An 11,738-nucleotide genomic window follows, 5' to 3' on the forward strand; every position below is an offset into this window, starting at 1 on the left:
CTGGGGATTAAAGATGACAGGTAGTGCCATCACATTAAGGCATTCATCTTTACAAATGTCCCGTCTAATTTCTTGCCAGTTTGTCAATACGGAAGCATCATAATATTTTTGTGGTTTTAAATCTGGCGGGGTTTGAGGATGCAGCGTCGCAGTTTGAAGCTGAGATGTCTTTTGCACGACAGGCAAAGTATTTGCAGGTGTAAAATAGTTCCTTGTTTGTTCCATTATTAACGGGGGCGCTGTGGCGTCACCTCCCCCTCTGTCCTGTAGAAATGCGTCTGAACTGGGTGGATTCGGTGGTAGGTGCGGTGGTACTGCTGGAGGCTCTCGGTGTACCGGGATGCTGACTGCGGAGGCGTCATTGAAACGCTGGGATATGCGCCACATTTAGGTCCGGCATAGGAAGAACTGCGGAGGGATAAGTTTGAGGACAGGCACTGGGACCCAGGAGCGGCGTGGAGAGCGCAGGCGGCGCTGGCGAGCTCCGTGCATGTGCTGCGGCGGAGCTCATCATGGCGGGCGGCTGCATGGCGGGCTGTGGGCGGCCGGCTCCGGCGAGTTGTAGGGAGGGTGGAGCAGTGCTGGCATAGGCGGGCAGTGGAGCTGTGTTCGGGGGATCAGCAGCGGGAGTCGGGAGAGAGGCGGACTGCTCTAGACCGAGAGGGGCCGGGAAGGGCAGAGACGCGCTGGCGGGCACGGACTGCGCCGCTGTCTGCGAGAGAGCCGTGTCCGCAGCGGGAGACAGAGACGGGGCTGCAGCGGGGGGCCGGATCAGAGACTCATCGGGTGGCGTGGGAGCTGCACACGCGGCCATGGCCGGGGCCATATGCGGTACAGGCGCCCCGGCGGATCCGGCGGCGGTGACCGGGGGCTGCGCCGCCGCTAGCGACACGGAATAGCCGCCAAGCGGCCGCGGCTCGGCCGCGGCCACGCTCCGGACGGGACGGTGCGAGCGGCGGCTCCACGGCCAGCGCGGCTGCGGGGCCGTGTCCAAGCGGAAACGCTTTGCCGCAGGCGAGCTCCGGCGGCTGGTTCACTGTCCGACAGGCTACCCCCGGTTCGGGAAAGGGGACCGTCCCCGGGGGCGCCTGCACGGAGCGAAACGGCGCGGTCTGGCTGGCCGGGGCTGGGGATTGCAGCAGGGGTGTGTTTATCAAAGCCGTGGACACAGCAGAGTGCTGGGCATGTAACGCGCCGGGCACAATGGGCTCCACGTGCGTAATGGCGGCGGCGCCTGGCGGTGGGGGGGGCAGGGGAAGCCATGGGCAGGGGGGAGGAGGGCAGGGGCGGCGCGGCGGCAGCAGCAAGCAGCGCGGTCGCGGCGGGGGCAGGGGCGGGCAGGCACTCAGGGGCGGGGTCGATACGCGGCGGCGCGGGGGCTGGGAGCCGGGACAGGGACGGCTGCGGGCACCGAGGGGGCGAGGCTAGGACGCGGCAGGCAGAAACGTAAGGACAGCGTCCGAGGCGGCGGGATCGGGGGGATGAGGGGGGGAAGCAGCGGCAGGGCAAGCGGAAGGGGCACCGTCCATAGAGAAACGTCCCACAGCGAAGAGGGTGAAGTAACTGGCCCTTTAACACGTTGGGCGCCAAACTGTGGGGTTTCTGGATGGTCGCGGGACAGACTCAGGAGCTTATTATTTGCTGTTCTTCAGGGTTGTATTTTATTATAGGGCGTGGGTATAAGAGATAGCTTAGAGAAAAGTTAGAGATTAGAGGTAATGAGCGAGGAGGAGGAGAGGAGGAGCGGGGAGAGAAGAGAGGAAGAAGAGGCAGAAGCAGAGAGAAGAGAGGAGAAGTAGGATTTTCCATTTGCAGTACAATAAATATTATTCCATAATGAATATTCTAAATTTAAATAACCAATCTAATACAATATACTAATTTCCTAATATTTGCATGCAACCTAGAGGAACAACTAAATTACCATGTTTTATTGCTTTACCCTTATGTTGAGATCTTTCCTGCAAGGCTTGAGAGAGGATATCTGGTGCTTCTTTGGCATGTGTGGTATTTGGTTATATCTAAACAAAGGAAGAGGTCTCAAACCTTAACTATTTTCAGCATCTATGTCAAATACTGCAAACATCTCTATATCATCTATTGTTTCAGAACTGCTTGCTAGGCATTCCTAAGTCTTTGCTCTTCCTTCACCAACAGACTCCCAGTGTCCCCAGTGTCACAGCACGCTCTCATAGGTGTCACTGGTGTCCTTTAGTCTCCCGTGGGGTCCTGGCAGCTCTGTGTGGGTCACCCACCCCGGCGGTGCCACCAGCGACAGCCCCCAATGACAGCCAGGAGCAGGAGCAGGTACAGGAGGGTCCTGCCAACATTCACAGCCACTGCTGGGGACACAGAGGGACACAACGGGGTCACCCTGAACCCCGGGAGTCCTGAACACTCCAGTGATTCCGTGTGACGTCACCTGTGAGTCCAGTGGTTCCCTGTGGTGTCACCTCCAGGGCCAGCTCTGGGCTGAGTGCCTGGAACACGCGGTGCCCGTCCTGTCCCAGCTGGTTGGTGGCCACGCACTGGTAGGTGCCCGAATGTCCCACACTGACGGCCCCAAGCTCCAGGAGGGGACCCCGGGCCACCTCGTGCCCGTTGTGCAGCCAGGTGAAGGTGACAGGGGCTGAGCCCACCTGCACCGAGCAGCGCAGGGTCACGGGGTCACCTGGGCACACCTGGAGTGCCGGGGGACTGGGGGTGATGGTGGCATTGGCCACGGGCACTGCAGGGACACAGACAGGGCTGAGGTCAGTGGGAGGTGCTGGCATCCACTAGGGAGAAGGGGCTGTAGTGGGGGATAAGGTTGGGATGGGTGGGAAGGGGATGCTGTGGGTGGAGTCACTCGTAGCCCGAGGGTCCCTCTCACCCCAGATGGTGACATTCAGGGGGACACTGTCAGCCACGGTGTCAACAGGCATAAAAGGCCCTATTTTGGTGCCACAGCTCCAAGCGAGGGGTGGTGCCCAGTCTTGTCCCCGAGCCCCCCTGGTGCCAGGAGAAGGACAGAAGGGGACTTGTCCCCACAGCCACCATTCAACTCAGCACCAGGTGGTCCCCTAGTGCTACCTGTCCTCGGGGGGGGGCTGCAGTGACAGGGACACACGCCCGAGAGCAAGACCCCTGCGGAGAGACACAGGTGGGACTGGGGACATGGGAGGAGTGGGGGACACCAGGGAGCAGTGAGGGAATCAGGGAGGGGGAGGATCAGAGAGGATTGGGGGGATCCCAGTGAGGAAGAAGACGGTGGGGACGCTTGGAATGGAGTGGAAGGGACCCCAGGAACAGATGGCATATTCAGAGAGGGTACACCAGGAAAGGGTTGAAGGGAAGATTTTGGGTGCTCTGACAGGGATGGTGACCTATTGACAATGCAGGGACCTCAGATTAGCACAGTTGCACTCAGGAAGGGACTGAGGGGAGCTGGTAAGGGATGCAGACACGAGGAGAGGCGATGCAGGGACCCAGGGAGAGAGCTGGGAAGGCAGGGCGGCACACAGAGGGTTGAGCAGGGATGGGAGAGCTGGGGGGGCTGTGGGGGCTCCCCGTGCCCATCCCCACACACACTGCACACCGTGACGCCGAGCCGGGCGCTGCTCTTCCGCATGGCCCCCCCCTCGGAGCGCACCTCGCAGCTGTAATTCCCCGAGTGGGAGACCCCCACGGCGGGCACCAGGAGCTGTGGGGACCCCTGCGGGCCCCCCACCAACTGCCCATCCTGGTAGAAGCGGTACAGGAGGGGGGCTGGGGGCCGCAGGGGGCTGGGGGTGCTGAGGCAGCTGAGATTGAGGGGGGATCCCTCGGGAGCCGGGGGGACCCTCCAGCACTGGCACAGCGAAGAGCTCTGGGAAGGAATGGGGGTTAGGACTGTGACTCTGAGTCCACTGAGAAGTGGATTTTGGGGTGTCAGGAAATTGGGGTTCCAGCCGTGGGGGTGCTCACCGTGCACTGTCACTGTCATTGGTGCTGTGACATTCCTGAGGCCACCCAGCCCCTGCAGCGGTAGCGGCCACTGTTGTGCAGCTCTAGGGGGTGCAGGGAGAGCTTGGTGGCCCCTGAGGGACCCCACGAATTCCTTCTCGTCCTTATAAAATCGCACCCTGGTGACAGGGCTGTCCTGCCAGCCCTGGCATCGCAGTGCTCCCGTGTCCCCCTCCAGCAGTGCCCGTGCTGGCACCTGCAGCACCAGCAGCTCTGTGGGACAGGAGGGTCCCGTCACACTGAGGAGCCCGAGACAGGTCCAAAGTGGGTGCCCATGGCACTGGGGACATCTGGCAGTAGTGTCCACTATGCAGGAGGGTCCCAGGGACACCAGGAGCAGCCCTGTGACACAGCTGTCCTCACGGAGATCCCACCACACTGGGATGCACTGGGATCACCCTGTGTGCAGGGGACAGGCTCTGACCACAGGAGGGCTGTGAGGCCACCCAAGGAGTGGAGCCCACCCAGACCTATCAGCCAACCACCCTGAGCATTTCACATTCCCCCTCACCATTTGATACCATCACGGGGGGGGCTGTGTCCACTGCCGGGTCTGACACATGTGTAGCTGCCACTCTCAGTGACAGTGAAGCTGTTGGGTCCCTCCTGCCCCCAGAGCCGCCCGTCCTTGTACCAGGTGGTGGCACCGTCGGTCCCTGAGCCCTGGCAGGTCAGTGTCACCCGGTCCCACAGCACCGCCGGCGTCCAGGGGGGCTCCACCAGGAGCTGGGTGCTCTGGGCACCTGCTGGTGACAGGGGACACCAGCCTGCCAGGGCCACCATGGGGCTGGAGACAGCAGGGCAGGGAGATGGCATCCCCTGAGGACTCACCAGCGAGGCCGAGGGTCTGGGCTGGGAGAAGGGACAGGGCTGGGTGGGGGTGGCACTGTGGGGACAGTGGCACCCAGGATCAGGGTGGGGCTGTCCTCAAAATGTCCCTTTGAGGACACCCTTCTTGTAGTAAAGTGCTTGGTCCCCAACAGGTCTGCAGAGGCTACCAGGGTAGAGCTCTGTTTCACACATCTGGGTGGCACGGGTGCCTCTGGAATGGGGCTAGTGTGGCTGTCTCATGCTGGCACAGGTCACCCTCACCAGCCCTGTGGGCACCTCCCCATGGTGCATCCCCTCTGTCCCTTTCCCCAGAGCTGCCCCAGGTCCATGCAGCCAAACCCCACATCCCTGTCCCCGAATCCCTGTCCCCCATCCCTGTCTCCACATCTCTCTCCACATTCCAGTTCCATTGTTCCTGTTCCTAGAGCCACCCCAAAACCCTGGTCAGACTGAGAGGTCACTGCCTCTGTCCCCCACTACCTCTGCTGACCTTAAGGACCTCAGGGGACCCCACAGCCCCCCTGTGCCCCCTCCCCACCGCTCTCTGCCTCACCAGGGCCCATCCCCAGGGCGTCAGGCCCGTGCCCAGGGCACTCACCCCACAGGAGCAGCGCCACCTTCCCAGCCATCCTGGTGTCCCCGGCCATGGGCACTGGCTGTCACTCACTGCTGGGGCCACCTGTCCCCTGGCTGGCGGCTCTTGGGATGAAGGGACAGGAAGCGAGGTCACCTCATCCTCATGTGTAGGTGGCTCTTGGTGGGGACAGGATGGGGGCAGGTTGGGGACCTTGTGGGACATGGTGTTGATGGTGGGACATGGTGAGGACAGGATATTGTCAGAATTTGGAGGCTGAGGCGGGGCAAGGAGCCAAGGATGGGTGCCCAGGGCACTGGGGTGCCAAGGATGGGGTCCCTTGGGAATGAGGGTCCCACGGGTTGGGTGGATTCACACTCAGGGATGAGGGTTCCAGAACAGTGTGGTCTCCAGGGATTTGTGATCATGGGATGAATCCCAGGGGTGAGGATGCCATGGGAATGGGTGTCCTTTTGGAATCATGGTCCTTAGGCAAAGGGGGTGCCAGGAGCTGGAACTACCAGGATGGGGGTCCTTAGAAATGGAGATACTAGGGAATAGCAGTCCTGGGATTGGGGTCCCAGGGAACGGGGGATAGAAGGAATAGGGTTCCCATGGTTGCATTTCCAGGGGAATGGGCAGTGCCAGGCATGAGCAGTAGCTGGGCAGGTCCAAAGGTCACAGCTCCTTCCTTGGGTGCTTCATATTTTGGGGTGAACCAGGGCCCAACGCTGCCCCCCTGGGGTGCACATTTCCTGGGCAGGCATCACATGGAGAGCCTGGGTAGCTCCGTTTCTGTTCCCTCCCCTGCCCTCGTCTTTTTCCTCCCTTTATTTCTCTGTTTTCCTTATTTCCCTCACTTTTGTGCCATGCTCCCTCACTCCCAATTCCTGGCTCATAAATCCTGGGAAACACCTGGGCAGGGAATGGGTGGGGGGACCTCAGGGAGGGAGAAAAGGGGGTGGGGAGTATGCAGGGAGGGGTGGGGAGGCTGTGGGGGATGGGGATGTCCAGCTGAGGTCCCCCAACACTTTGACTTTTTCTCTCCTGCAGCAGAAGGAAGAGGCTGTTTGTGCTGAGTCACACAGGGTGGGTTCTGTCCTGGGGGCACATCCAGGGGGTCCTGCCTGAGGGGATCCTGTTCTGGGGGTGACACGTTCTGGGTGGATTTTGTCCCAGTGTGACACATCCCAGTGGGGGAGATCCTGTCCTGGGGGATGGCGGTTCTGGGCAGGGTCCCTGGACACATTCCCTGAGCAAGTCCCTGCCCAGGGCAGGGCACATCCTGGAGACCCCTGTCCCGGGCAGGGGGGCCCTGCCAACCCCCTCTGTCCTCAGTGGGGCACTGTGACCTCTGGGGTGCCGTAACTCAGGGTGTGACCCACCCACTCTACACCCCCACACTGGCTGCCCCCGCCCATTTGGGAACCCTCACAGGTGCAGCAACTCGGCCCCATTGCACAGCCCACCAAGACCATTCTGTGGGTGAAAAACCCCAGCAGGGCTGACTGGGGGGAACAGACATGCACTGGTGTCAGTCAGGGAGGGCACAGACACCCCAAAAACACACAGACCTCAACCCCACACCCAAAACGCCTGCAGGGCCTGAGTGCTGGCAACCAGGAGATGGATGAGACCCTCCCTATGAAACACTTGTGAAGCTCTTGGGGGGCTTCCCCCTCCCTCTCCTGCTCCCCACAATCCCCACACAGGGTTTCTGTCATAAGGGGTTGGGACACTTTGGGTTTATTTGATTTGGAGAGAAATCCTGTTCCAGGCCTGTCCTTTCTTGCTCCTCCCCCAGCAGGATCTGAGCTGGCAAGAGCAGCTGGGGAATGGAGCCCCAGGCTGGAAGGAGCTCCCAAACTCCTGCTCCTTGAAGCCAGTGGCCATCCAAGTGTTGGGCCAGTCATGACCTAGCCCCAGTACCCAGGGATGGGCATTGGCCAGCCCTGCTCTGGCCAGCACCAGGTGGCAGCCAGGACCTCAGGCTCCCTTGCCTCCTTCGCTTTGATTCTCGCAGCATTCAAGCTGCTACAAAGGTGAGAATTCTTTCTGTGGCCAAAAAAGGCCTGGCTATGGTTTGCTCAGCCCTGCAAGAAGCACAAAAGCCAGTGTGAGCCCAAGCAGTGGCTCTGTGAGGGCCCTTTGGTGGTTTTCAGAGCAGAGCTGGCTGGAACCCCCCCCCCCTGCAGGGGCAGCTGTGAGGGAACCAGTCCAGAAATGCATCAATTGATCATTTGGTGCCTGTCCCCAAGGCACTGAGAGAGCCCCAGAACTGCTGCTAATCCCACAAGGATCTGCTCAACAACCAGACCAGGACCCTACTCCTTGAACAAAACCTGCAGCCCTCTGGAACCTCCCGGAAAGAATGTTTGGGTTCTGGATGTGGACACCAGAAAAGAGAGAAAAATGTGTGGAAATATGGAGCAGGGGCTCCACATGTGGCTCTGGGGCACAGGGATGTCCCAGCAGGAGCAGGGAGTGCCCAGGCAGGGGAATTCAGGGCAGGGTGCAGAGGATTTACCAGGGAATCAGAGCCTGAGGGACACACGGGCATTTCCACAGATTGCTGTGGAACCAAATGTACCTGGGATTTCCCATCATCAGGGCAAGTTCATCACATTTGTCCCCTTAAGTTTTGGCGCCCCAGAGGTCTCAGTACCCCACTGGGGACAGCAGAAATTCTCAGGGTCCCCAGGACAGAGGTGCCCAGGATGTGCCACCTCTGGGACAGGAATCCCCACAGGTGTGGCATCCCCATAACAGGGAGCCCTCTGGAACAAGACTCCAGGACAAGACCCAGGTGTCACCAGCCCAGAGGAGCCCTTTTCCCTCCTGGCAGGATCCCTCTGCATGTGCCCCCCACAACAGAATCCACATCCTGGCCTCAGCATGAACAGCCTCTTCCTTCTGTGCAGGAAAGAGAAAGCAAAAATCTTGGGATGGCACGGCCAGAGAACCCCATCCCCCACAGCCCCCCAAACACTGTCCCCTTTTCCCTTTCCTGGGATCCCCTACCTGTTACCTGCAGAGGTTTTCTCTGGGATATGTGAGCCAGGAAATGGGAGGCTGGCAAAACATCCAGGGGTGGGGCAGAGAGCCAGAACCTCCCAGGACAAGCCTGGGTTGTCCCCTGGCCATGAGCACCCTGTGGGGGCTGTGATGGGCTCTGAGTCAGCCCAAAATCTGAGGCACCCTGGGCAGGAGCTGTGACCCCTATGCCCACCCAGCCACTGCCCATCCCTGGCACCCCCATTCCCTTGGTCTCTTCTCCCTGGGGACCCCCACCCCAGGTCTCCCATTGGCCTGCACAACCATTGCCTGGATCCCATCCCATGGGCTGCGTCTTCCTCCAGAAACCCCATTCCCAGGGTCCTTTTTTCCCCCTGCAACCCCCAGCCCTGGGACCACAATCCCTGGACACACATCCTTGGCTCTCTACAACACCTCAGCCTCCAAATTCTGTCAACATCCTGTCCTCACCATGTCCCCTCCATCCACACCATGTCTCACAAGGCCCCCAACCTGCCCCCATCCTGTCCCCACCCTGCCCCCACCAAGGGTCACCTACACATGAGGATGAGACGTGACCTCGCTTCCTGTCCCTTCATCCCAAGAGCCGCCAGCCAGGGGACAGGGTGGCCCCAAGCAGCAGTGACAGCCAGTGCCCATGGCCAGGGACACCAGGATGGCCGGGAAGGTGGCGCTGCTCCTGTGGGGTGAGTGCCCCGGGAACGGGCCTGACGCCCTGGGGATGGGCCCTGGTGAGGCAGAGAGAGTGGTGGGGAGGGGGCACAGGGGGGCTGTGGGGTCCCCTGAGGTCCCCAAGGCCAGCAGAGCCAGGGCATGGGCATGGAGCCCTGTGTGACCAGAGTCATGGGGTGGCCATGGAGACAGGACATGGGGACTAGGAACAGGGGAACTGGGATGTGGGGATGGGAACAGGGGGACAGAGATGTGAGGGACAAGGATCTGGCCAAAGGAACCTTGGAGCTGGGGCAGCTATGGTGACAGGGACAAGGAGACAGGGATGCAGGGACAGGGACAAGGGCCACATCCCATCCAGATGGGGCATGGGAGACAGGTGCCATGGGAATGGGATCATGGCCTCAGGGCTCATGGGGATGTGGCCTGTGGGGACAGGTGCTGTAGGGCTGGGGGAGGTGACCTGTGCACACATGGGTGTCCACAGTGTCCCCATGTCCTGCCTCAGCCCAGAGTGACTGAAGGGTTTCTGTCCTCAAAACCTCCATGCTACACCAGTTTTCCTGTGGGGACAGTTTGGGGACAGACACCACACCAGGTCCCCCAGGTGCTGCTGTCCCAGCAGGGCCACCCCCACCCAGCCCTGTCCCTTCTCCCTTCCAGCCCAGATCCTCAGCCTCGCTGGTGAGTCCTCGGGGGATGCCATGTCCCTGCCCTTCTGTCCCCAGCCCCGTGGTTGTCCTGGCAGGCTGGTGTCCCCTGTCACCCGCAGGTGCCCAGAGCACCCAGCTGCTGGTGGAGCCCCTCTGGACGCCGGCGGTGCTGTGGGACCGGGTGACACTGACCTGCCAGGGCTCGGGGACCGACGGTGCCACCACCTGGTACAAGGACGGGCGGCGCTGGCGGCAGGAGGGACCCAACAGCTTCACTGTCACTGAGAGTGGCACCTACACATGTCACAGACCCGGCAGTGGGATCAGCCTCCTCGTTGTGGTGTCAAATGGTGAGGGGGGATCTGAAATGATCAGACTGGTTTCCTGATAAGTCTGGGTTGGCTCCACGCCATGGGTGGCCTCACACCCCTCGAGTGACCAGAAACTGTCCCCTCCATACATAAACATCCCAGTGCATCCCAGTACACCCCAGTGTGGTGGGACCCCCATGGTGACAACTGTGCCATGGGGCTGCTCCTGATGTCCCTGGCACCCTCCTGTGCAGTGGACACTCCACCCAGATGTCCCCAGTGCCATGGGCACCCACTTTGGACCTGTCTCGGGCTCCTCATTGTGACAGGACCCTCCTGTCCCACAGAGCCGCTGGTGCTGCAGGTGTCAGCAGGGGCATTGCTGGAGGGGGACACGGTGACACTGCGCTGCCGGAGCCGGCAGGACAATCCTGTCACCAGGGTGCAGTTTTACAAGGACGAGAAGGATCTCAGGGGGTCCCTCAGGGGCACCGAGCTCTCCCTGTCGCCCCTGGAGCTGCACAACAGCGGGACCTACCGCTGCGGTGGCTGGGTGGCACCAGGAACGTCACTGTCAGCACCGGTGACAGTGATAGTGCACGGTGAGCACCCCCACGGCTGGAACCCCAATATCCTGACACTCCCAAAGCCACTTCTCAGTGGACTGAGAGTCACAGTTCTCACCCCCATCTCCTTCCCAGAGCTCTTCACGGTGCCGGCACTGAAGGGTCCCCCTGAGCTCATCGATGGGTCTCCCCTCAATCTCAGCTGCCTCAGCACCCCCAGCCCCCTGCGGCCCCCAGCCCCCCTCCGGTACCGCTTCTACCGGGACGGGCAGTTGGTGGGGGGCCCGCAGGGGTCCCCGCAGCTCCTGGTGCCCGCCGTGGGGGTCTCCCACTCGGGGAATTACAGCTGCGAGGTGCGCTCCGAGGGGGGGGCCGTGCGGAAGAGCAGCACCCGGCTCGGCGTCACGGTGCGCAGTGAGTGTGGGGATGGGCACGGGGAGCCCCCACAGCCCTCTGAAATCTCTCATCCCTGCTCAACCCTCTGTGTGCCGCCCTGCTCAGCTCTCTCCCTGGGTCCCTGCATTGCTTTCCCTGTTGCCTTCATCCATTGCTGGGGTCCCTCCATTGTCCACAGGTCCCACCATCCTTTTCTGCATCGCCATAATCTTCCCTTCAACCTTTTCCATGCGTCCCCCTCCCCGGTCTCCGAACCACCTTCTTCCTCACTGGGTTCCTCCCTCCCCTCTCTGATCCTCCCTCTCCCTGATTCCCTCACTGCTCCCTGGTTTCTCCCACACCTCCCATGTCCCCAATCCCTCCTGTGTCCCCCTGCAGGGGTCCCGCTCTCGGGGGTGTCCCTGTCAGTGCAGCCCCCCGGGGGACAGGTTGCAGTTGGGGATCGCCTGGTGCTGAGCTGCACGGTGGCCATGGGGTCAGGTCCCCTGTCCTTCTCCTGGCACCGGGGGGGGCTCGGGGACACTGCTGAGCACTGGCCCCTGCCTGGAGCTGCGGCATGTTGGGCACAATGACAGCGGCCGCTACCAGTGTCGGGTCAGCAATGGGGACACTGTGGCCGAGAGTGTTCTCCTGAATGTCACTGTCCTGGGTGAGTGGGGCCCCCAGACTGAAGGTGACACCACCCACAGCATCCCCATCCCCGCTGCCACCTGGT

General features: G+C 61.4%; 3 protein-coding genes across 3 annotated transcripts in view; 2 read left to right on the forward strand and 1 right to left on the reverse strand.

Annotated features, from left to right (window-relative positions):
* LOC306815488 (cytochrome P450 4F3-like) overlaps positions 1-11,738 on the reverse strand; it is a 91,101-nt gene that overhangs the window by 33,511 nt on the left and 45,852 nt on the right. The window lies entirely within an intron of this gene.
* LOC306815480 (cytochrome P450 4F3-like) overlaps positions 1-11,738 on the forward strand; it is a gene marked incomplete at its 5' end in the record, with an annotated part of 91,296 nt that overhangs the window by 29,065 nt on the left and 50,493 nt on the right. The gene's annotated exons all lie outside the window — the stretch shown is intronic.
* On the forward strand, positions 5,613-11,718 carry LOC306815483 (Fc receptor-like protein 3; the record flags this gene model as incomplete). Its single annotated transcript, XM_079332037.1, has 4 exons — positions 5,613-5,634; positions 10,409-10,663; positions 10,763-11,041; positions 11,402-11,718. The coding sequence occupies 4 exons, from the start codon at positions 5,613-5,615 to the stop codon at positions 11,593-11,595; spliced, it is 750 nt and encodes a 249-aa protein (XP_079188163.1). The 3' UTR covers positions 11,596-11,718.

This window comes from Erithacus rubecula, assembly GCF_903797595.1.
Source record: "Erithacus rubecula genome assembly, contig: scaffold_139_arrow_ctg1, whole genome shotgun sequence".
In the NCBI taxonomy this organism is placed as follows: domain Eukaryota; kingdom Metazoa; phylum Chordata; class Aves; order Passeriformes; family Muscicapidae; genus Erithacus; species Erithacus rubecula.